The sequence below is a fragment of the Chaetodon auriga genome, chromosome 3 (genome assembly GCF_051107435.1).
Source record: "Chaetodon auriga isolate fChaAug3 chromosome 3, fChaAug3.hap1, whole genome shotgun sequence".
NCBI lineage: Eukaryota > Metazoa > Chordata > Actinopteri > Chaetodontiformes > Chaetodontidae > Chaetodon > Chaetodon auriga.
In genome coordinates, this window is record NC_135076.1 from 24056076 (window position 1) to 24082356 (window position 26281).

General features: G+C 41.7%; 3 protein-coding genes across 3 annotated transcripts; all 3 read left to right on the forward strand.

Annotated features, from left to right (window-relative positions):
* The first annotated feature begins 1125 nt into the window (after positions 1–1125).
* LOC143318238 (flavin-containing monooxygenase 5-like) lies at positions 1126–3918 on the forward strand. Its single transcript, XM_076726340.1, has 10 exons — positions 1126–1257; positions 1405–1593; positions 1702–1867; positions 1990–2132; positions 2223–2422; positions 2546–2681; positions 2769–2988; positions 3082–3154; positions 3324–3576; positions 3716–3918. The coding sequence occupies exons 1-10, from the start codon at positions 1126–1128 to the stop codon at positions 3863–3865; spliced, it is 1662 nt and encodes a 553-aa protein (XP_076582455.1). The 3' UTR covers positions 3866–3918.
* A 2271-nt stretch (positions 3919–6189) lies between these two features.
* On the forward strand, positions 6190–13454 carry LOC143318079 (flavin-containing monooxygenase 5-like). Its single transcript, XM_076726037.1, has 11 exons — positions 6190–6229; positions 7635–7777; positions 7949–8137; positions 8251–8416; positions 8551–8693; positions 8853–9052; positions 9960–10193; positions 10887–11008; positions 11099–11171; positions 11277–11346; positions 11420–13454. The coding sequence occupies exons 2-11, from the start codon at positions 7646–7648 to the stop codon at positions 11759–11761; spliced, it is 1671 nt and encodes a 556-aa protein (XP_076582152.1). The 5' UTR covers positions 6190–6229; positions 7635–7645; the 3' UTR covers positions 11762–13454.
* A 1189-nt stretch (positions 13455–14643) lies between these two features.
* Positions 14644–23572, forward strand: LOC143318191 (flavin-containing monooxygenase 5-like). The gene is made up of 10 exons (XM_076726258.1): positions 14644–14688; positions 18892–19064; positions 19372–19560; positions 20301–20466; positions 20836–20978; positions 21110–21306; positions 21472–21607; positions 22278–22497; positions 22819–22891; positions 23185–23572. Exons 2-10 carry the CDS (start codon positions 18933–18935, stop codon positions 23570–23572), a joined length of 1644 nt encoding a protein of 547 aa, XP_076582373.1. The 5' UTR covers positions 14644–14688; positions 18892–18932.
* The last annotated feature ends 2709 nt before the right edge of the window (positions 23573–26281 follow it).

A 26281-nucleotide genomic window follows, 5' to 3' on the forward strand; every position in this document is an offset into this window, starting at 1 on the left:
AATAAAAGAAGTGAAACATTGTGAAGGGTTATTTGCAGACTGGCTGATTACCTCTGTTTGCAGAAACATCGCATGGATTTGTTTGGCAGACCACTGACGTACATTTTCTCTTTAAAGCCAATCGCCACATTTTGTTTTTTGAGTGACTGTGCATGTACTGCCTAGTGTTGGACTCCTCATGAATGAACTGAATTCTTAAAAATTGTTAAAATGAATTTTAAGGTCAGAGTCCATCCAAAGATGCCCTGCAAAGCTCCTTAATCAAAACACATCTCATTCATGCACTCGTGGTTAAAGATCAACTTGCAGGTTAAATTTTTATGACAGATTACTGAAAAAGATCAGCTGAGAAGTTAATGTAGGTTTGATATATTTTACAAGACACAAGAGCAGAAATTCAGAGTACCTGTTTTCCCCAATGCTCTTTTTCCACACAGTCCTATTAAGTAATATGACAAGTATCTTTTCTAGGATGGTTACAGAAAGTCAGATCTGTTCATCCGATCATATGGATGATCATGGATGATTCCCAGCTATCCTAGAAACATTTAGTTTTCACATTACATTTAAGCATTCCTTAAAGAGTCCACAGCCAGCTTTCATGTCCAGGTGCACGTGTTCCAACCTCTGCCAATGACAGTGGAATCATGTTGATGAAAACGTGAACTGTGCACCGTAAGTCATGGTTTGCCATAGTTGCTACCTCCCAAATTAGTCAGTATAACAGTTTAGATGGCTAGCTTGAAATCCATTTGATAATACTAATGTTAGTACACCCTGAAAATACCACGCTGAAGTCGAGTTGCAAAGCTTGGTGACTTTGTTTGCGCAGCTCATACATTTGTAATGTACTCTCATGTGGTGTCATGGTGTGCATTATGGTTTTGGGAGACACTGCAAAATTAGTCAGTTGAAGATTGATCATAATACTGGTTCTCAACTGTCAGTTAAAACTGAAGAAGCCCCGTGACAGGTGAAACGTTTTCATGTATCTACAACCAAGTCTGGCTGCCCGGTGGCTCGGACTGAAAGTTACACATTTGGAATTCTATATTTAAATCTGATGGCAGCGATGAGTTACAAAATTTATTTATTTTTTTTCCCTTTTGCTCATGCAGCTCCATCATGGTACAAAGAGTAGCAGTGATAGGGTCAGGCCCCTGTGGTCTGGCCAGCGTAAAGGCTTGTCTGGATGAGGGCATGGTGCCGACCTGTTTTGAAAGCAGCGATGACATGGGCGGACTGTGGAAGTTCAAGGCAAGTCACGACTCCAGAAACAACGATGGCGACCATTTTGCATTTGTTCCACAAGCTATTCAAGTGAAATTGGATGAGAATGATTAAGTTGCTACCAATTTTAAACCACCGTTTTCTTTTCTGCTATTTGAAACGTCTTCTTTGCAGGAGGTGTCAGAGCCCAACAGGGCCAGTATCTACCGTTCACTCACCATCAACGTCTCCAAGGAGATGATGTGTTACAGCGACTTCCCCATCCCCGCCGATTTTCCCAACTACATGCATCACTCTAAAATCCTGAAATACTTCAAGATGTATGCAGAACACTTCAAACTGCTGCAACACATTCGCTTCCAGGTACCAAAATCCACATGAGCAGAAAGGAGTACGTAGTTCATTCAATGTATCGCTGAAGTTTAAAACTATATCTACAAACTGATTTACTGTATTTTTTATATATTTCAGACCTTAGTGAAGAGTGTCAGACAGAGGCCAGACTACGCACGCACTGGTAAATGGGAAGTGGTTACTGAGAATAGAGAGGGACGGGAGGAGAAGCATGTCTTTGATGCAGTAATCTGCTGCTCTGGTCACTACACCTACCCCAACCTGCCGCTCAAAGACTTCCCAGGTAAAGACACCTTTACATGCATCTTGCAAAGGCTTACATTCTGCATTGAACAACACTCCACACTGAACAAGGCACAGGAGTAACATGGCATACTATGAAGACCTCATTCTGCTGTGTTACAGGAATTGAGACATTTGAAGGGAAATACTTCCACAGCTGGGACTACAAGGGGCCCGAAGACATGCATGGGAAGAGGGTAGTGGTTATAGGCATCGGTAACTCAGGAGGTGACATTGCTGTGGAGAGCAGCAGAGTGGCTGAGCAGGTTGGGAACTCTCATCTGATTGCCTTCCTTTGACATAAGGCATACATGCAAGATAATTCGTGCGTGTTGAGCCTTGCTCTCGTTCTGCAGGTGTATCTGAGCACTCGCCGTGGTGCCTGGGTCATCCGTCAGGTTTCTGACAACGGCCTTCCAGTGGACATGAAGTACAACACGCGCTTTGTCTCCATCTTGCTCCAGCTGTTACCAATCAACTTCCTCAACTGGCTTACTGAGAAGAAACTCAATGGCATGTATGACCACTCCATGTATGCCCTCAAACCGGCGCACAGGTAGATGCTGCTAGGACCACAGAGAATATGTCTCTGCATAAAGTCAGACCTCCTCATATTGTTGCTGAAGTGAAGAATTGCTATAATTACCATCATCATCTGTACCTTCTGCTGCCTCATCAGATTCCTCAGTCAGATCCCAGTGATCAACGATGATCTGCCTTTAAAGATTCTGTCTGGGTCGGTCATTGTCAAACCAAATGTGAAGGAGATCCGTGGCTCCACCGTGGTGTTTGATGATGGCAGCATGTTGGAGAAGGTTAGAGGACTTTCCAAGGATACCCTCAAGAATATTTCTTTCTTTCTGGCACAAATTAAGCTCTGATTTGTCCTTTCCCGGTTACAGGTGGATACGATTGTGTTCGCCACAGGTTACAACTATGATTTTCCGTACTTGCCGAACAATACTATGTACAAGACTGGGTACCGTGTGGGTCTCTACAAGCATGTTTTTCCTCCCAACCTGGAGCATCCCACGCTGGCCATCGTGGGTTTCATCCACGCCTTTGGAGCCATCATGCCCCAGGGTGAGATGCAGGCCCGCTGGGTCACACGTGTCTTCAAAGGTGAGGCTGCATGTCCACCCCCCATGAGTCCTGATACTTTACAATCACATCACTGTATTTACCTGTGTCTTTCTTCTGTCTTTTGCTCTTCAGGACACAAAAAATTGCCTTCAAACCAGGCCATGATAAAGGCTGTTGAGAAGGACACCAGGGACATAGAGAAAAGGTAAAGCTACCAATATTCCAACACAAAGACACAAAGCAACGTTAGCTTTCATTTGGAGCCGTCAGCTGTGATTTAGTCAAGCTGCTAAATGCTTCACTATGTCCACCAGCCTGTTTAAGCACTCTTTTGAGGGATTCCTACATTCATTGCTGCTTTATCTTTTCCACAGCTTCATCGTGTCAAAGTTGACCCCCCTGCAAGTGGGCTTTGTTAACTACATGGATGACTTAGCAGGAGAGATTGGGGCACGGCCAAGTCTCCTATGGCTCTTCTTCACAGACTACCCACTGTTTAAGAGGCTTCTGTGGGGGCCAGTCACAGCTTACCAGTACCGGTTGGCGGGACCAGGGAAATGGGAGGGAGCCCGCAAAGCAATCTTCACCCAGTTTGACCGCATGTATCAGCCCCTGAAAACCAGACAGGTCTGAAATGAACAGTGTGCTACATTATGTAAGCCTTGCATGAAATGCTAAATGTGTGCTTCAAGGTGAAGAATGAATGTATTAAACATATATCATAAAACATGATTAAACATAACCTTTTCCCTGCTGTCTCCTCCAGGTGAAGGAACAAGAGACCTCCATCGCTGGCCGCCTGATCAAGCTGAGCCTGATCGCCACAGCTGGAGCAGCTTCCGTTTATTACATCCATTTGCGCAACCCAACCACCATCCCCACCCTCCTGTCCAAGCTCCATCCACAAATAATTTAAACAGGCTTCATCAATTAAATTGCGTGAAAAAGAAAAACTGCCATATCTGTTGTTACTAGATGCCTTGACAAATCTGTTTCAGTATACTCCTGTTTGGGTTGTGTTGATTAAAGTCAGAGGTGTTACTGTATCTACTGCTTAAACTAAAATGTTCTTATGCAAGAGTTTCTACAAAATATGTTTTAGAAGAAACATATCTGATATTGAGTGGACTCAAGCACAATTAAACTTGTATTTACATCATATTTAACTTTAAGTCACCATGAATGTGAAGTCCTTTTTCTGTGTGAATAAACCGATATATTAGACGTCTGAATGTCATCTTGTGTCTAATAGAATAGAAGGCTTACAAGTGACCATACATGAAATAAGGAATAGGAATTAATCAAGATGAAGTCTTGTAAAATATTGTACCTGCACATAATTATGTGAAACCTGAGTTAAAAGGCCTGCACACAGATGGCCCATCCACATTGGCATTATAACTTATTTGACTAATTACATCTTCTCAGTGCCATGTGGGCATGTACAGTGTGATTGACAGCCCCCCACTCTGCAGTTCATTTTGTTGCATATGTTTGGGCAATTGCCCCTTTGTTCTATGTGTTAGCACATTACTACTGGCTGAAAACACCTGTGAAGAATGAGTAGGACCTTTAAAGAGACAAACTCACCATAGTGCTTTTTATCCATCTAGTTTTGATGTGAGTTGCCGAGTGCAGGAGATATTAGCTGCAGAGGCGTCTGCCCTCTCTCGAATATAAAGAAATTAGATTGCACTCAGCTGGTGTTTCATAACTTAATCATTTTAATGGCGTCCTTCTGGGCTGAGCTGTCACGTTAGCTAGCAGTGTTGTTAGCAATGAAGTAATCTCCACAAAGTAGCAAAGTCAGACTAGTGTTAGGGGAGTAGATGCATGCTGTTGCTGTTTTCTCATGGTGCTAATGCACTACAGATTGAAAGAATTTGGTTGGTGAGGATAAACTTGCTCCTCACTTTTTAAAGCTTGCTGCATATTTTTTATTTATTTATTTTTTTTTAGTTTTAACTGGTTGGCCCTAAGGTCTGAAAGACTGCTTAAGTAATGAGACAAAGGGGCTGGAGCAGAGCAGACAGGACTGGGTTAGAGAGCAGAAACAGGATTAGTCATGGTGAAGAGGCAAAAAGCAAATACAAAGTGGGAAGGCTGGAAACAGTCGTGATTACAGGATAGGATGCAGCTGAAGAGGCTCAGGTCAGGGCTCTGCCACAGCTGTATCCACTAAGGCAATCACACAACAGACACACACACACACACACAGAGAGAGAGAGAGAGAGAGAGAGGCTCAGAGAGACACAGGAGGTTACTGCAGATCAGATAGAGGCAGATGTAACAAAGTGTTAGATCTGAATTTGTGCAAGTTGTAAAAGTTCCACAAGGCTCAATCCTGGGGTCTGTTCTCTTCAGTGCTTGATATTGTACTGTGATCATTACCACTCTGCTGTTAAGTCACTTTAACACTAATCATAAATTAGGTTTTAATGCAGATAAAACCTGCAGGTCACAGGCACATGCATACATGCACACTTCAGCTGGATCTATGAAGCCCATGGATGCTATTTATGCTGTTTGCACTAAGATTTTCTACTGGCTATGATGATAATACTCATCATTGTGAGCTGTATGCTGAGGATGGGTGGCTCTCTGTAAGACCCCAGGTTTAATTATCAATTAGGTCCTTACCGTTTCTTATCCGCTTACATTACTTTTTATCTGTCTTTTAATGTTGGCCCTTATCAGACACACTCAATGCATACATAGTATGTATGTATAGTGATTACTACGTATGTGATTGACTATAATGACCTGATATAGAAAACCTTAAATTATCAGTGCAATGTTTCCTCCTCGGAACCAGAACATGCTGTATAGTATTTTGTTTTAATCCCAATTCTCACTTTCTCACTGCTTTCTCTTGTCCTGTTGCAGCTCCATTATAATGCACAGAGTAGAAGTGACTGGTGCAGGCAGTCATGTAGAGGTGGAGCGGTGCACACAGCAGTAGCATGACTGAACTAAGGCAGAGAAATAGATTTGTGTTTAAAAAGACAGCAGCGAGATGAAAGGCTAACAGTTAAGGTGTGTTGCTCTGCTATGAGGAGATTTGACAATATGATGTTTTAATTGACAGCCGCAGACAATGACAGCCAATGCCAGCCTCCCTGGCTAACTTTCTCTGGAAACAAGTTCAAACTGGTTCAAAGTCCCTCCCCTAATGTTTAACTGCCAAGGTGATAAGCAAAAGCTCAGTTCATGTGAGCTTAGAGGCTGTTTAACATCTGATCGCAGCTGCAGAGGATTTGCAATCAGCTTACTGGAGAAGGTGAGAGCAGTCTTTCAGACCTCAGCAATAAGAACAACAAAGAGACCTATTTTTGTGATGGTGGTGGTCTGCTGATTGTCCCCCCGGGATACACATTCTGCAAGCTGATTAACTTTTAGAAATATTCTTATGTTACCTGTTCTAAGTTATGAATGCTTAAAACTTGTCTCTGTGCTAGAGTGTAGAAGTGAAGGGACACTGTGTTCACTCCATTCATTGAATTTGTCCATCTAGTCTATTAAAGTAGTCTAACACTTAAATGCTGCAGTATGCTGTAGTGTTGGTCTGAATATACATAAAATGTTCCTACCAACAAGTTGTGCTGCATGAAACGGGGTAGATAATAAAGAGAAATTCTACTTTTGTATTCATTTTACAATTAGAGCTTTGTTTGACAGGCCTTTAAAGTGCCAAGTCATAAAGTATGGAGGCACTGCTGGAGGGACTGTCATAAATTAGTAGTGTTTAGACTATTGTGGTAACATTTACAGAGCTTATAACTTCAGACATTGTAATTTTAAGAATATATAACAAATTTGCTTTTTGAAAATGGAAATAATGCTGCTGTCAGGAAAAGGCCAAAACTGTAGTTCACTTACAGTAACAGCTAGCAGTGTCATTGAAAACAAAGACTTTTCTCATTGTACCTTTGAGGTCCATAGTGGGTATGCTAATGACTTTGGAGATTCTCTGACACTTCTTGTCTTGAAGTGTTGAGTTTGCAATTACAGCGTAATGCAATAAATTTCATAGGGTAAAAGGGAGCTGATCAGAATGAGGCTCACCAAAACATGACCAATTATGCTTCAGATCAAACAGAGATAAATAGAAATAAAGGCCTGCCTCTAATACAAGTGTGCGTCAATAAAGCCCCGTTACCTTAGGAAAACAAAGGCCCCAGTCACTATTAGAGGCAATACAGTATGCAGGAAAATACCTTGACATAAACTGGATGGAGTGGCTCAGAATTTTACACAGCATTCATGGTTCACAGATCATTATCCTAGTAGCTATAGCACCACCATAAGGTTGACGTATTTGGTCATGAGTGAACTATCTGGACAACTAATGGATGGATTGCTGTAGATATCTAAAGATATTCAAGGTCTCTGGAGAACCAATTCTAATTAATTTAGTGATGCGGTTATGTGATGCACCATAATCGTGTGCACTTCGTGTTTCATGCTAATTAGCAAACATTAGCATGCAAACAGGCTAAGGTAATATGGTGACCATTACCTGCTAAACATTACCATGTTAGCATTGTGACTGTCACTGCTAGCATTTAGCTCAACGACTGCTGTCAGCTAAGTACAACCTCACAGAGTCACCAGCAGGTATGCAGACACTCAGCCTTGTTTTCAGACATGACACATTTCTGATTCTTCGTGTTCCTCCCTACCAGAGTGCTCAGCAATGGTTCGACGTGTGGCAGTGGTTGGAGCAGGCAGTTCTGGTCTGGCATGTATCAAGATCTGTGTTGAGGAGGGCCTGGAGCCTGTCTGCTTTGAAAGCGGAGATGATATTGGCGGTCTGTGGAAATTCAAGGTGAGTAGGGCCACTGGTTGAAAGAGTATCCACATACTAATGTTGTTCCTAGTTCAGGATTTGTCTTTTGATGCTGCATGGCCAAAGTGACTTCCTCCTCAACTACAATAAGCTATGATGAATGAACAATGATGTACCAGCCCTGTTTCCTGTTTTCCTTTTCATCCACAGGAGTCACCTGAGCCAGAGCGATCCAGCATCTATCGCTCCTTGGTGGTCAACACGTCCAAAGAGATGATGTGTTTCAGTGATTTTCCCATGCCCGCTGACTATCCAAACTATATGCACAACTCCCAGCTGCTGCAATACTTCAGGCTCTACGCTAAGCACTTTGACCTGCTCCGATACATCAATTTCCAGGTTATTCCAGTTTCATCATGACAGGAGCATCACTGTTTTTTCATAAGTTTCCACAACATGCTAACATAATTTATGAATGTGTGTGTGTTTGTGTGAATGTGGACATGCTTCAGACCACAGTAAGGAGTGTCACGCAAAGGCCAGATTTCTCTCTGTCCGGTCAGTGGGACGTAGTGACCACTAACAGGGATGGAGAAGAAGAGAGACACATCTTTGATGCAGTTCTAGTGTGTTCAGGCCACTACACCCGTCTGGCCTTACCCCTGTCAGACTTCCCAGGTCTGGGAACAATTACACATATTTTTCAGACATTAATTAATGAAGTCAAGTGGGTTGATTTGCTTTACGTCTGTACATTCTTGAGAGAAACTCTTATTTTCCTTTGACCTGTGGTGTCATCTGTTTCTGTGCAGGACATGAGACATTTTCTGGCAAGCTCTCTCACAGCTGGGAATATAAAGATGCAGACGCCTACAGAGGAAAGAGGGTGGTGGTAGTTGGCATTGGCAATTCTGGTGGAGATATTGCAGTAGAGATCAGTAGATCTGCAGAGAAGGTAAGACAGAAGAATGGAAAAAATCACAGGACCTAAGAGAAACCAATTAATTCATGCATGCATCAGTTTGTTATTTGTTAACATATTCGACATTTAATGTGCTTTAAAAAAGTTGTGAGCTTCTTATTTTACTGCTACTGCTTGTACTCTCTCTGACAGACATTTCTCAGCACACGCCAGGGAGCCTGGGTGATCAGCAGGATGTCCACCAATGGTCTTCCTGTGGACATGACAGCTATCACCAGGTTCAACGACGTCCTCACACTGCTTCTACCCAGCACGCTGGTCAACTGGGCAGTAGAGAGAACGCTGAACCAAAGATATGACCACAGATTATATGGCCTGCAGCCCAAACACAGGTGACTCAATATGACCTGGGTGACATATGCTCTTGTCCGAGCGTCACTGTCTTCAGTGTTTACAGTACATTGTGTTTTCTGCATGGGTTTGTCCAGTGCTTCTCTGCCAAAAGACACGTGGGTTACAGCTGAGCAGAGTCTACAGTCATGATAACAGCTCTGTGAAAAAGTGCTGCTTTGAGCTAAATGGTAATGTCAGCATGCTAACATGCTCACAGTGAGAATGCTAACATGCTGAATGTTTAGCATGTATATGTCTGTGAAGATTCTTATTCATCCAGGTCAATGGTTCTTCTGGACTTGTTTGTGGTTCTAGAAGACGTTTAGCCTCTTATCCAAAAGGCTTCTTCTTTGTTGAAAATCCTTGTGAGTTTTTCAGATACTCCTGCCATGTAAGATACTCTTGGTTGTAGTTTATGCAGTGCACAGACAACATTATGCAGTAAATAATGACATTTAGGCTGCAATGTTCATAATTTAGTACTTCATGCGGTTTTGATGGTTGTAAATGTGCTGCACAGCTTCCACCACCAGGTGGTACTTTTGAGCAAGTCTAGCAAGTTTTGAAGCAGAGCTAGTGAGGAAGAATGATTCCTTCTTAGTGGTTATCACCTGCAGCTTGTGACAACCAGTGAGCGAACATATGCTGCTTTGTTTTTGCTAAAATGAAATCACTGCAAGTTAAACCACAACCCAGCTTGAGTGTCCAGCTACAATATACACGTAGTAAATACAATTATCAAATTCAACAGCTTTTGCTCATTTAAGACCTGTATAATTATTATTCCCACTGTCTTATTTTCTATGAATTATCAAGAAACCATAGCATGTTTAGGAAGGTACATTCAACAACAATAATCACACATTATTAAGATAGGTTTGGTTGTTCATTTCCTCTCTTTCCCAGACTTCTGGACAGGAAGCCTTTGCTCAATGATGACCTTCCTCGTCAAATACTTCAGGGAGCGCTAATAATGAAACCCAATCTGAAAGGCTTCGAGGGCTCTGGAGTTGTATTTGAAGATGGCACTGTGGAGGAGAACATTGACGCTGTGGTCTTCTGTACAGGTTACAATAGAAACTTCTCATTTCTGCCTCCAGCTCTCTCTGAGGAGCCTCACGGAGAGCTGACATTGTACAAGTAAGTACAGTATGTGGTGGTTAGAGTTTTCTCATTTAGATATGTGGTACAAAAATAAGAGCATTTGAGACTTTCACTGGCGAGATTCAAGCATTTTAGTTACTGACTTGCCACTTTCACAAGTGCTCAGCCGTTTCAGTCCGATAACACCTTAATAAAGTTTTGTATAACTAGAACTGCTAACTTGTATTACGCAGATTGAAACTCCACATTACACAATGAGCAATTCCGGTTTATTGAGGTTGTAAACTGCATATAGCACAGTATGGTAAATGTGTAGCTAGAGGCCGGAGTATTTCTTGGCCCGGAGAAGTCACTGCTTGAAATCTTGTTTTCACGGTGAGGTTGGCAGACAACCAACGGACACTTCAGGAAGTCACTGGGCCCAGTCAGGAAATCGTCGAGCACATGACCCCCGTGAAACCACAACTTGGTTTTACACATAAACAAATAAGATAGATCATGTTAATTAGTAAGCTTTAAAGGTGCTGCTGGGTGGATTTTTCTCCAACTCCAGACAGAGCCAGGTTAGCTGTTGTTACATTCTTTATGCTAAACTAAGCTAACAGGCTACTGGCTGTATATGTGTTGCCTGTTTTGAGTCATGTCTGCCTGTATCTAATTGTGAATATCATGCGTTATATAATAAAATCTACTTTTAAAGGATCACCTAACGGTTTTTTCAAATTTCAGGAGACTGTTTCCTCCTTCTCTGTTACAACCCACACTGGCCGTCATGGGTCTTTTCCAGGCAAAAGGACCAATCATGCCAGTTGTGGAAATGCAGGCACGGTGGGCTGTTAAGGTTTTTGCTGGTAAGCAATCGTGATGCTTACATGTTCACACACAGACATACTCAGGATTAAGCAGCCAGATATGTTAGTCAGTGTGTTTTTATCCTCAAGGTCTGAGCTGTCTTCCATGTAAGGAGAAAATGCTGGAGGTCATTGAGTCTGACACAAAGGGAAACATGAAAAGGTAGATACTATCTTCACACTCATTAACTTTCCATGGACAAGCAGATCATTCCTGTTGTTCATGTAGAAAGCAGAATACTGGTTCAAATATGTCTTGTTTTCTCAGCTATCCAAACCGGCAAGAGGCTGCTCTCCAAATAAATTACATCCCATACCTGGATTTCATGGCTGGGGAGGTGAGTTTGACTTATTATTATATTTGAAGAGTATGTATAAAACACACACATCATGATAGGATTCCTCTCACAGGTAGGGGTTCGACCAAGCCTCCTGAGACTACTGCTGACTGATCCTGTGCTCTGGGCGAAGGTCTTCTTTGGTCCCTGCACTCCATTTCAGTATCGTCTCACTGGGCCTAGAAAGTGGGCCGGAGCTCGTCAGGCTATCCTCACTCAGTGGGAGCGGGTGGCTCAGCCTTTCAGAACCAGAGTGGTACCAGAACCAGAGAGGAGGCTCTATTCAGGCTGGCTGATCGTATTTGGGGGAACTGTGATAACGGCTGTGCTTCTGTCTAAAAATGAGTTTGCTCCACTGCTGCAGGGTGCGACTCAGATCCTGGACAGGTGCAAGGTTTTCCTCAAGGATCCCTGATTCAATGGTTTACCACAATAACATGGTTAAATCTGGGTCCAAAATCCCATATGTTGCATTATGATGCAACATCTAAGATGTCGCCAAAAGCAAACAGGTCTGAGAAGTCATGTGCTGTAATTTAGCCTCCCTTTTGATGCGACGTACAAATGCAGTGTGTGTAATAATATGGGATTATAAAATTGTGAAAGTAGTTTCCACTCTTCTGACAGGTGTGTCAGTTTCAAAGGTCAGATCAAACTGCACATGACCATACAGCAAGTAGAAAATCCAAAATTGAGTCTTACTGATACAGGAAAAACATTCAAGCACTAAAATCACCGTTTTACACGATGCACACAGTCATAAACTTGGGCCAGGAAAAAACATTATAAACATTCTCATAAGGAAAATAAGTTCAAGGTAATTAATAATAACTGAAGTGTGTAAACCAGAACTCCTGGGGGTGGATGGGACTTATACCAGGGACAAGAGAGATAGGTAGTATTCTGTCAGGAACGAGGTTTTCTTACAAAATAATCTAATTTATTTAGGTCTATGGTAACTTTCTTTCTTGAGGAATTGTTTGTCAAATGGGTTTCAGTTCTTAACATGGGTCTGCTTTTATATATTTAAGTTTATGTCAAAGAAATAGTTTCACATTTTGTGAAATGCACTTATACAACGATTTTCAGAGAATCAGATGAGAGGATTCATACCACTGTCATGTCTATATGAGCAATATGTAGCAGGAGCCCGCAGCTGATTAGCTTAGTTTAACAAAAAGACTGGAAACAGGGGCGAACAGCTAGCCTGGCTCTATACAAAGGCAACAAAACCAACTAAAGCTAACTAATTAACACATTATATGTTGCTTGTTTAATCCATACCAAAACCATCTGTATCTCTACACCCAGGCCTTCAGACTGGTAGGTGATGCAAATCTAGGTGCAATATACAGGTTCATAAAACTACTTTTTATCTCTTTTGTCTCAAAAATGGGATTTCTAACATGCATCAACTGGATACTGACTTTGGCAAAAACATGCATGTGTGTTTATCTCAGACTACCGTGCTCAGTGTGAGGAGGAGACCCGGTTTTACTGCAGTAGGGCGGTGGGAGATGGAGACAGAGAGGAGAGAGGGAGACTCGTGTTTTTAATGCAGAAGTGATAGTTTGTATAGGACACTTCACCCAGCTTCACCCACCACTCAGAGACTTCCCAGGTGCCAACTGTGATTTCCCACGCTCTCTGTTCTCTCACTCTGCTGCGTGAAATGTCCCCTAACTAATAACAAATAAAGTTTGAGACTGTGACACCTGGTGGCCAATAGGTGACTACATTTAAAGAGTTTACTTCTACGCAACTTTTGGCAAAACATGTTGTCATCAATCACAGACACGCACTGTTTAACAAAAGGATTGACGACAGTTTATGAAAGACTTTGAAATCAACCATGTGTTGAAATCATATTTAGAGACTGAATATGCAAGACCTCCGTTTTAGATTGAAGGGATACTTGAAACGCTGAGCAGGAGGCCATAGTTGGAAACTGAGGTGCATTACGTTTTCATTACTATACCGTAACTATCTGCTATTTTTAAATGCTGTTTTTAAAGAGTGAATGTAAAACAGTCTATCAATGATGCACTTAACACGATACCTTTGTATTCACCATTAATGTATCCTCTCCATCATTTTTATGTGTATTTAAAAAAGGATGTATTTTCTTTGTTTCTATAAAATGTATATTTAATGTGGCCGATGGTGACAGCTATCAATGTATACGTGTGTTGACATTGTATCTTTATGGATGTGTGGGTTGGTATCATAATTGTGATAAATACACTCTCAGATCTAAAAAGTACTTTGAGTCTGTTTAAGTCTGTCTTTGTGTCTGTTCTGCTGGCACATGCTGGGAAGTTTATTCTTTTTAGGACACATCAAGAAAGACAATAACCTCAAATGAAAATTAATATACATTTATTAATTAATGAGAATATAATGAAAATAAAAAAGATTTTGTTGCTTTTTGGTCAGTTGCTATGATGTCCCTTAAGCAACATTCATTATAATGCTGGAGGAACAAAAACTACTCAGACACTACAGTTAAAATGTTTGTTTTTCTCTGCCCAGTCATGTACCTTTTTTGTGATTACACACTGGAGTTAGACTTTGGAATTACAAGTTTGAAGTTTAAACATCATTTGTCAGTTTTCCAATAATCTTGTAGGACAGATTAATAATTCATCATATTCATCTAACTTTGATTTCTTTTTTAATTTCTTCAGACACCAGCTGCACTGAAGCCTTAAGGTCAACGTTTTCTTTACAGTTTGAATGAATGGTGGTTGTTAAATGACCACTTAAAATAAAAAAAAAATGTTCTTATACTTCATACTTTATGACTTGTGCAATGATTTAGCACTGTGGTTAGACTACTGCTGTCTGTTTAAAATCAGAAACGAATCTTTTCAGTGGCTTTGGGATATTTTTTTTGTTCACTTGACGAATTAATGAATGTTATTTTCTAAAAATATCAGAAATACTGGTGAGCTGAATGGGTGTAAAATGTCAGCTATACACGTCTCAAAGGTGCTGCGCTGTTAAAAATTAGTATCAATGGAAAAAAGTAAGCCCTGCGCACCAACTCCAAGACACGACACTCATTCAAAAGCACAACATTTGGATTCAAGTCAGTTCTTTGTGTGATCAATACTTACATACAGCAGGCCACTACTACACTAACAGACTGACAGGCTTTATGGTGACAGGCGTGGTCAACCATTCAACCTGCCCAGAACCTGCCCCTCCTCAGGCATTAAATCAGGGGAAGCTAAAGAGGATCACCCAGATAGATGGCATTGTCTGCTTTGTGAGTTTTGTGTTACATGCTTTAACTTTCTTTGAGGAGGATTCTGAAAGGGATACAGCTGCACTAACAAGGTAATGTGACTGATCTCAGAGAATATACTTACAGCTTTTCCTTTTCATCAAATAGACGTCCACCATCATACCAGCTAGATTATTAGTTTGCAGATGAAGAAAGTTAGTTTTGTGATTTTTAATGTTTTATTCTTTTATTTTGATGCTCAGACAGTTCTTGGGTTTTGTTTTTCCTGCATGTGTCTCATTGGATGTAATTCAATATCTGCTAAATTGTGAATAATATCAACAGTAACAGTGGTGATGTTTGATTTATAATTTGTTTGAGATTCAGCATGGCTTTGGTGCGAAATTTAGAAGCACCTTATTAAATATGTTTAATAACATGATAATATATGTTATCATGTTTAAATAAAACTGCTTGCCACTACATTTATTAAGATTATAAAGTATTGCTAGAAGGAAAACTGTCCTGTGGTCATCAGATTATAGATTCAGACCAGTTTCAAGTATTTATTTTTATTCTTTAAGCCAATCTTTCATTTCTCTGTTGTAAACATGCTGTGATCTTACACTCTTTTTTCTCTCACTTCATTTTTAAATCTAATTCAAGAGTTAGCCAAGCAAGATTCAACTTGCAGCTGGATGTTTAAGATAATGTGACGCAGCAGGTTAAAGCGCAGTTAAACCTGTGCTAAACCAAGTTCAAGAGCAGATCATTCTGCGTTGATCCCTTTTATTGTAGGTCCTGTCTTCAATCTAAATAGGTGGAGGTTGTGATAAAAGCAGATTTTGATAAAAGATACTGGCATCTCACAGTTTATTGCTCCATCAATGCTTGAAATATTCTGCCAGTCCAGAAATGTCTGACTCATGTTGTAGGATTCATTAGGTCGCTTGGTCTCGTGATTTTTTTATAGCATTATTTTATGAGAGGCATCATCTAAACACACCTACACACTCACTCCGCATGTGAGCGCTGAGTAATATTTTAACTTTCAGAGAGTAACAAGTGTTGATAACCCTTCATTAATGAGAAACAGTTACATCTGCACAGCATCATTTCCTTTATAGACAGTGTGTGTAAGTTCATCGGGAGTGGTGTAAGAGGACGTATGTGAGTGAGAACTATGCTGTAGTAAGTGTTGTAAAAGTGAAGCAAACAAAACTCCAGGGTACAGGAGATGTCAGTGGTGGATAACAGCCAGACTGAGGCAGTCCAGTGCAGTTCAGTTAAATGTTGTTTGCTCATTCAGTCTGGTTCCTTTAGGACTGTGAGATCACTCTCATTTGAATTCTGGTGAGAACTAAACAAGCTCATTGAGACAGACAAAAAAAGACAAATCCCATCTGGTTCAAGTTAACTTGTTTGTGTTGAAAAGACATAGCAGACCAAACCTACAGACTACAGTTTTATACTTTGTTTTTGTTTGTTTTTTTTTCATCACCATGCTGAAATAAAAAGACCACTGAGTTAATTTCAGTCCCGATTCTCAGGAAATGTTTGGTGAACCAAACCTCGACATTCACTCAATCAGTATTAAATGCAGGATGGGCAGGTGGTACTGGTCGACTGGAAGGCCATGGAGGTGAAATACATGGAGTAAAACCAGTTTAGCAGTCTCTATAGCTGAGGGCAGCTTGATTAGGGGCACGAGGTGAGCCATCTTACTGAAGCGATCCACCACAGTCAAGATGGTTGTGACAGTGGAAGGCTGGTGATAAAGTCCAGGGAGATGTGAGACCATGGGCAATGAGGGACCAAAGGGGATGTAGGAACCCAGCAGGGGCGCGGTGATATGGCTTGTGCTGGTTGCACATGGGACAGGCATTAACGAAACCTCTGACATCTTCGTCGAGCATGGACAACCAGAGGAGCTGATGGACAATGTTTAGGGTTCTCTGGATCCCTGGATGACGAATGAGCTTGGAGGAGTGGGCACACTGGAGGACATCAGACCATAGGGCAGGAGGAACAAACAGACAATCAGGGTGGCAGGCACTGGGACCAGGTTGACCCTCGACGGCAGATTTTACCCTCTCCTCGATCTCCCCTGTGACAGGAGCAATCAGAAAGGAAGCAGGAAGGATGGGTGTGGAGCTTGAAGTCTTCTCTTCTCTCTCCTGAAACTGATGAGACAAGGCATCTGGCTTAATGTTGCGGTATTCAGGTCGGTATGACCTGGGTGAAGAAGAGAGACCAACTGGCTTGACAGGAATTCGGTCACTGGGCTGTGCAGATGTATTCAAGGTTCTTGTGATCAGTCCATACTTGGAGGGGTGTTTTAGTTCCCTCCAGCCAGTGGCACCACTTCTCCAAGCTGGGGACAGTCATCGCAACAAGAATGCACAAGGTTGGAGCTTCTGGTCACTGGCTGAGCGCTAAGACAGGACGGCTCCTACGCTGACGGGGCCCGAGATGCGGCAGACCCTTGCTCCCTCAGACTGAAACTCTTTGGAGCTCCACTGCAAAGGACTAGAAGGACCCGCAGGCTGGCGTGCCCCCAAGTGGGACTCGGCAGTTCCCCACAGGCGAGCCCTCCCCGTCAGGTGGTTACTGGTGATAGATACTTTAGCTTGTGCAGAGGCAAAACTGTGGGGCTGTAGAGTGAATAGGATGGAACAGTTTTTTAGAAAAGAGTTGCACATCTCCAGGTCTCCAACGTAGCATTTAGAAATACCCAGTTGGGGTTCACTGACAGGAGGAGACGGAATGGCGGGTGGTGAATGGACAGGGGGTGACCTCAGAAACCCTGGTTGAGCCACCAAATCCAGGATGGGCAGGGCAACAAATGTAGTCAGGTAGAGAAGGCTGAAGTATTTACCAGAGGGCAGAAGATCAGGCAAAGTCAAAGGCAGGCAGGTCTGGTAACAAGAAATCCATCCAAAAGAGAATGCTGGAGAGTCTTGCATGATGCGAAGAGCAATCTGTTACTGAGTGAGTGTGGTATAGCATCTTAAGTATTGCAGTAATTGCTTTGAGGCTCAGATGTGTGATCAGGTGAGCGGTCAGGTGGGCATAGCAATGTGGAAAATACTGACAGCACAGGTGAGCAGATGAGAAGACACGGAGCAGGTATGGTACTGTGACTCTCTGTCATGGTTTGAAATTTATCAAAAACAAAAGTGGCACCTGAGATTTGGTTCCCACCATATTTGACCATTTTAATGCAAACTGAAGCAGTAAATCAATACAATCATCAGAATTTTCTTCTTTCCATTTTAATTTTCAATTCTATGTCATGGTAATGCTGTTGCTTGAGGCACAAAAACCACATTGTTGGGGTAAGGAAAAAATAATGTTTTGGCTTAAAATACCAAGTTTTGCTGCCACAAACACTGCTCGAACACTGGGAAATTCATCTCATATACATGTACTGGAGATCTGAACTATGTCACTTTGATAGCTATTGATAACTGTGGCTTGCAGAAAAGTATGATGCCAACACTTCATCCTGACCTGGATTTCAGGTTCAGTCATTTTATTATGGGAGCCTTGAAGAAACATTTTCAGAACAGTCAATCATTGGCTACCACACAACATGATTATGTGACTTTTTCTCTGCATTCATTATTCCAGCATAAAATTGGGTGGTTTGATTGTGCTTGCAAATAAACTGGTCCCCCCTTCTCTGCTTCCTCTACAACCTGGTTAATCTTGTTCAGTACTCATTTGTCTGAAACCCAAATTAATACAATTATCCTTGGTTTAATCAAGCAACTTAAAAAGCCTTCATTTATATGCAAATTTATTACTCAAAAACTGGTGCAGCAGTGCAGCAACGACTCAGACCTGTATCAGGAAGTCATAGCTAGTTAAAAGCTGACTACATGTTGTGACTGGCATTCAATCAGGTTCTCCAACAGCATGGGTCATACTTGTTTTGCAGTGATAGTTCAGGGGGTGTGGTGAGTGTTTGTGCCCTCTTATTTAATTTCTTGCTGGGTGTGCCTTTGCGGCAGACGACATCAAGTCCTGTTTGGAGTCTGTGTTCTCAGTCTGGCTTCAGTGTTGTGCCAGTAAGAAACATTATTGGGGAAGGCTATTTTTGAAGCTTCAGCAGCTGATCTAGTGGCTTTAGGACAGATCCAGGGCAGCATGTCAGCCAAATCTGTGCCAGGACAGCTGAAGTGTCTGTTCTGTAGCAGAGCAGGAAGTAGAAAGGTAGTTCCACCTGAAACTGCTTCAAATAACACTACAACTCAACACACTCATTTCCTCCTCCACCTTTCCTCTTACTCCAGTTTTGACCTCTCTATCAGATCAGAGACCTCGCTGCTGTCAGTCATACATCCTCTCCAGTATGGTTCAGAGGGTGGCCGTGATCGGTGCTGGGATTTCTGGTCTCACCAGCATTAAGGCCTGTTTGGATGAAGGTCTGGAGCCCACCTGCTTTGAGAGCAGCCATGACATTGGGGGTCTATGGAGATTTAAGGTGAGTATTAGCTGGACAGCAGAATTTGAGAAAGTGCATTTTAGAGCACATTTAGACTCTTCTGGGCACTTTAACATCTGTTGGAGTCATGTGCATCCAGTAGCAGTGATTTATCACATTAATGCACAGTGGTACATCTCCAGGTCTTATCAAGGGTTGTATTTAAACAACTGGTGTTGAAGTTGGGTTTTTGAGGCTCATCAACTTCCCTTATAGTCGCATATGAGGCCCAAAGTCATTAAGGTTCACTGCTAAGTTCAAAAATCATTGCATGTCCTGTTATCTGTTCATTTTTGTCTGTCTGCAGGACGATCCAGAGCCTGGACGGGCCAACATCTATTTCTCTGTGATCATCAACAGCTCCAAAGAGAGGATGGCCTTCAGTGACTTCCCTCCACCAGCTCATTTCCCCAACAACATGCACCACTCTGAGATGCTGCAATATCTGCGTCTCTATGCTCAGGCCTTCAAACTGCTGCAGCACATATGCTTTCAGGTTAGAGGTCATTATATAGAACATGACAAGGTGTTGATTTGACCTCAACTTCCCTAAATCTCAATCCAATCCAGCATCTGTGGGATGTGCTTGAACTAGTGTTATCTACAGAGGCAACTTACAGGACTTAAAGGATCCATTGCTAACGTCTTGGAGCCAGACACCACAGCACACCTTCAGAGGTCTTGTGTCCATGCCTCAATGACTCAGAGCTGTTTTGGTGGCACAAGATGATGAAACTATGATATACACCTACTACTATTATACTCATGTATAGTAGTAGGTGTGCTCCAGTTCAGAGGCTACATCATCCAATGACACTGCCCACAGAGGGCCAGAGGTTTAGGATGAACAGGCACCTCCTCCAAGAATTAGTCACTAGCCACACAGAGTTGGAGTTGTTTCTACCAGGACGTTGGCATTAATTATTTAAATCCTCCTATGGCTGTCATCATCAGCCTTTCAGTATTTACCAGCCCCTTTCCTCTCATTCACTGCCAAACTGTCTGTTGTGCTTCTGCCTTAGCGTTTTCTTCTCTCCCTCAACCTGACTCCCTTTGGATTTTTGCCTGTTTTTTGCCCATGAGAATCTTTACCTATCCTGCTTAAGTCTACTGAGCCATAATAGTGGCTTTCAGCATTGTTGTAGTTCGGCTGATATATTTACTAGACATGGTTAACAGATATTTCTTGCCAATGTTAATGGAGGATGTTCGACACTGTGTTTGTGTGTGTCTCAGACTACCGTGGTCAGTGTGAGGCAGAGGCCAGATTTTGCTGAGACAGGCCAGTGGGAGGTGGAGACAGAGAAGGCAGAGGGTCAGAGGGAGACTCGTGTTTTCGATGCAGTGCTGGTTTGCACTGGGCACTTCACCCGACCTCACCTGCCACTCGGAGACTTCCCAGGTAGTACAACATCGTCACACATACTACACCTGAAAAAAACCTGTTTTATTGTGAGGTTTATTCAGAGGGCTTGACCTCAATGAGTTCGCCATATTTAAATAACTGGTTTGTCTTGTGTTTAAAGTAATAGCCAACAAGTACCAACACAGAGATGAAACAGCTCCCACCTTTGCATCGTCCTTCTTTGAACTTTTGTTTTGGAAATGGCCATAGCTTAGGAGTTCCATTCGGGACTCTAAATAAACCGCACGTAGGATAGTAATGTTTGTGAGTGTCTCAATCTCACATCTGACAAATAATCAGTATTCATGCTTGATGCAAGCAGTGGAATTATTGACTGATTGACTGGTCTTTGATTCCCTTTTTCAGGTATTGAGAGCTTTGAAGGCAGATATTTCCACAGCTGGGATTACCGCAACTCTGAGGGTATGCAGTGGAAAAGAGTGGTGGTGATTGGGATTGGGAGCTCTGGAGGTGATATTGCTGTGGATATCAGTAGAGTTGCTGAGAAGGTAAAAAATTAAATTACACTTCTGTATTGCTGTGTGCATATTAATGAGGCTTTTAACTGAACAGATGCTGAAAATATAAAGGATAATACAAATGTGGATATTTACAATCTCTGTGATGATCGGATATGTAGGTGTACCTCGCTACCAGGAGCGGAGCCTGGGTTGTGAGCCGTGTAGGACAGGGGGGACTCCCAGTGGACATGCTAGGGACGTCCCGGATGAATATGATGCTACAGAAGCTCTGCCCCTCGTGGAGCGCCAGGATGTTGGAAAAGAAAGTGAACAAAGTATTTGATCATGGACTGTACGGGCTGAAACCAAAACATGGGTAACAAAATCATGTTTTAGTCATAAACATTTATGTTGATAATTAACCTATCTAGATGTAGCTGTATCATACAGGACAATTGGATCAGTCAACCACAACCACAGCTTCAACAGATAAGGGGGAGATTGGGGTGTCACTCATGCAGCTCTGGTGTTTTGCTGGCAGGATTTTTGCACAGAATGCTGTAGTGAGTGACGACCTGCCAGCTCGGATCATCGCAGGTCGGGTTCAGGTGAAGCCAAACGTCAAAGAGTTCTGTGGTTCCAGTGTGGTCTTTGCCGATGGGAGCATCATAGACAAGGTGCGTATGATTAGTACAGTAACATTTCTTAATCTTTGACACGTGATGGACTAGCTCTTTTGTTTCTATGATGGTAATAGAGACATTGTGGCACAGAAGAGATTTGAACCCAGAAGCATGACACAGAGGCAGCCACAGGCAAATAGACGTGTTTAGACGATTTGATGAAAAACAAGGAAAGGGTCAAAACCAGGAGATCAGTGAGAGAAGGCAAACCAGATGAGGGTCAGGTGAGTAATCACCAGACTGGGAAAAAGGCAGGCTTCACACAGACAGGACCAGGCAGTTACAACCTGGTGGAGTAAAAGTGAAAGTGAGCTATAAATTATACTACTGGGCTATTTAGAGGAAATGGGAAGCAGGTGAGTAAGTGGGCGGGGAGGTCAAGTGGTAGGTGGGAAGGGGGTTACTGTAGGACAGGAGGGAGTGCCTCAGTCTGGGATCACGTTACAGAATGAATGTAATAACCTGGCTGGAGTTGTGACGATACTTTTTTTCTTAACAATCAATAATCAATGATCGAATGGTTCAAATATACAAAAATATCAAATCCTTACATTCCTCATTTGAGAGATGTGTGTGTGTGTGTGTGTGTGTGTGTGTGTGTGTGTGTGCGTGTGTGTGTGTGTGTGTGTGTGTGTGTGTGTGTGTGCGCGCACGCGCCATTCAGGTGGATGTGGTGGTGTTTGCCACAGGGTACAACTACAGCTTCCCCTTCCTGCCCCCAGCTCTACAGGCTAAAAGTGGTTACAGGCTGCGTCTCTACATGCATGTGTTCCCTCCTGCGCTGGCCCAGCCTACACTGGCCGTGGTGGGCTTTGTCCACGGCCTTGGATCCATAACCCCACTGGCTGAGATGCAGGCCCGCTGGGCTACGAGAGTGTTTAAAGGTAAACTTAAATCTTAATTTACACCTGAAGTATTTTCTTAATCAGTTGTTCACCCTTATTCACAGAAGTTGATTCATTTTAATGTGGCATGAAATATTTATGTCCCAACGAAACAGCCAAATAATTGTGCTTTTTAACATCTGTTTTTCACTGAATTATGAAATTGAATACATATAAAGGAAATACACATAAAATACATATACATTTCTTGTTAGATATTTTATTTCTGCATTTTTAATCTTCCATAGAACTCAAGTCCGATGATGTGACTTTAATGAGATTTTTATTCATTTTTAACTCATTCAACCAAATTTTCCATAGGTTTAACAGTCTTACCCTCCCAGGAAAAAATGCAAGAGGAAATTGACAAGGACACAGAAATAATGCATGAGAGGTAAGGAATTAAAGTAATCCACCACATTCCAGTAAAACAGTGTCTACATCATATATCGCAGCATACTTAGAAAGGATGCTGCCATGAGAAAAGCATGACAGTATTACATGTAACTGCAGTAAAGCTAATAACTCTAACACTGTAGCTTTCTTCAGAAATGGAATTTTACGTTATGGCTTAGCTTTGACCACGATGGTGACTGTTTGTTTCATGACAAATACTCATGATTTTTTGCCCATGTTGCAACTTTTAAAACTCATCTGTCCGTCTCTTCTTGCTTCTCCATCTCTTAGATATGCCTGCTCTGAACGCACCCCCGTCCAGGTGGACTACGTCCCTTACCTGGACTCCGTGGCAGAGCAGGTGGGGGTTCGACCAAACATACTGTGGCTCTTGATAAAGGACCCCAGACTGGCACTGCAGGTTTTTCTGGGCCCCTGCACGTCATATCAGTACCGTCTGACTGGGCCGGGCCAGTGGGCTGGAGCCCGTGAGGCCATTCTCACTCAGTGGGAGCGGGTGCTTCAGCCTTTCAGGACCAGAGCGTTACCAGAACCTGAGACCAGATCTCCTAAACAGAGCATCGTAGTGATTTTCTCAGGTGCGGTGCTACTGTGCTGCTTTTTCTACAATAAACATTGCCACTCCTTCTCCTTTCCTCTCACATTCAGTAAATCTTAAAATGGTTTAGTGTTCAACCAGCATGGCTGAACAATATCAGTCTTGTCAAAGTCTACATGATGGTCAGTTCTCTTCTGGTGTGGTGTGTGCCGGTGCAGTTAAACATTATGGGATAACTTGACTTTAAATCCAAGAAAGCTTAAGTCCTCCTCATTCTGAATACCCTCAATACCAAGTTCTACCACCACAGTCCAGTGATCTTTACTGGATCACTGTGTTGCAAAATGGCATGCAGTTAATGAAATGCTGCTGGTTTTACCATCAGTGAGTGTGATTCAGTGATATTTAATGACGTGCCCCTATCCTCGGGGTAGGTAGAACTTTTTAGTTGTTACTTATTACCTCCATTGTGCAACAGCTTTTACTATATTTGAACTAGCACACAGCAGGCTGCAGATTTAAATGACCATTTTCTTGTAATGGCCTCTCAAGAGCCATAGCAGGTAGAGCAGGATGTTCAGTAGTTACAGGTTTGGCGGTTTGATCCCCAGCTCCACCTGAGTGGAAAATGCTTTGGATGCAAGCACCCTAAGAATGAAGCCATTTAATGCCGTTCAAGACCATCCAGTCTGCTGCAGGACATGACTGTACTGTACTATTCCTATTTTCAGTCAGTTACCCGTAAGTTTTGTTTTGGTTTGGGTTTTTTTTTGTACAGATCCCAAATTTCCAAAACAGTTTCTCATTTAGTTTGCAACCATACACAAAAGAGAGACGACGTTCAACTGGAAAGCATCTAATTAATGGTGATTCATTGCCAGAGATTCTATTCAGCACACCAGGTCATCTGAACATGCAAAAATGATAAATATAACCAGGTGACAAGAAAATTACAGTTTCTACTGTGCTAAGTGCCAAATGACATTTTTCCAAGAACCTTATGGAAACTTTTAGTAGATTGGTACATTGTTCAGTGTTATGCAGTATACATGTTCACTCACTTAAGTCACTTGATTGAGGTACAACATGACACAACACAAGCGACTGTAACTGGACTGAACTGACACCATGTTCTTGCCTGGCCTAACCTCTGACTCCTCAACGATGTCAAATATGCCTGCGAGCTGCAGGGAATAGTGCCATTACGACATGATCAATAGTACAAAAAAGTATAACAACAGGAACTCTGAAACACAGTAACTTCCACAAAGGTGGCAACAAATCAATGAATAAGCTGTAGCTGAAAAGGTTCAGTTCATTTCTATGTGGGGCAATAATTAACTTATGAAGGACGTCTGTCAATGACTATGTTTCTCTGTTTACCAACATCGATGGAGAACTTCAGGAGGCAGTGAAGACGGGTGTTTTTGAGTTGTTCTCAGTGCAATCAGACTAAACTGATCTTCTCTTTATAAAGAAGAAACGCCTCAGCGCAGGCGGGTTTACTTTGAAGAAAATGGTCCGGAAGTGGTGAATGTGGGAGAGTTCAGACACAGTGTCAATTACCTGGAACACAGCGCCATCTTTTGGCCTTTTGTGTTACTTTAACTCAGAAACCCACCCGCTCATGATCGAAAATCTGATCGAGAAGTTTATGCCAATGAGGCCATCTGAGTCTTTCTATCTGTTTTTCTTTTTCTTCTTCTTCTTCTTCTTCTTCTTCTTCTGTGGTATTCTTCGTATAACACTGAATATATCCATGTTACTAAAAAATATATTTGTTTCATTTTTGCATTTCTGTATTTGTCAGACTTTTAACTTTATTAACCAGAAATAGATTTAAATAAATGTAAAATTCAGTGGTTGCTGTGTTGTGTCTCCATATCCAGCTTTTTTTGTTATGTATAACATCATTGATGCATTCAGAACCGTCTAAATTTTCTAATTAAATTAATCAAATCTGACAGGACTGTGTGAGGTTTACATGATGTTGAAACAAGGACACATAATCTTATTTTCAATCAATGATTAATAAAACATATGAATGATAAACTGGAGAATAAATGTCAGGCCTGCACATACGACAAATTTCTATTCAAAACAGAAGGAAATACATTTTTAGACAGTCTCTTCATAGGTTACATCATACAATATTTATGCATTTTCCTCTTTTGCAAAATTATTTTTCTCAACAAGTGAGACTAACTGTCCAAACAGTCTTCAACAAGAGCAGTAAGATTTGCACAGACCTCTACAAACATTATTTTATTTGAGTTATAATATTTTTAGACAAAATACAGCATTAAAATAAATATTGTAAATTCAAGTCCAGTTTAAGTCTCATATTTTTACACTGACTTAAATCAGATTCTGCCTGAATATCTGCAGAAAAAACACCGAAATACAGCAAAGGCAGCTGTGACTAATGAGCAACACTGAAATAATCAAAACAAGAGGTCATTAATTGGATCATCCAGCTCACAGCATGGTGTTTTCCTCTCACACATGTGCAAGCATTTAAATAAAATCTGGAAAATGAATTGAATAAAACAGTTAAAGAATGGTTCTTTGAATGTTCACTTATTCCTGAAACACACAAACTGCCTGCTGACGTAATAATCTGTATCACATTTCCTCGAAGCTTTTTGAAACTTCCAGCTGTAATCGCTTGTAATTATACATTTTAATTTGACTTGCATCATTTACCATTGCCTTGCAGTATTTTATCAGTTATGTTACCTTTAAAAAATTCAATTAACAGACTAAAACGTGTAATATGCTGTCTGTTTGTGTGGTTCATCCAGTTTATGTTTATTTAAACACTATAAA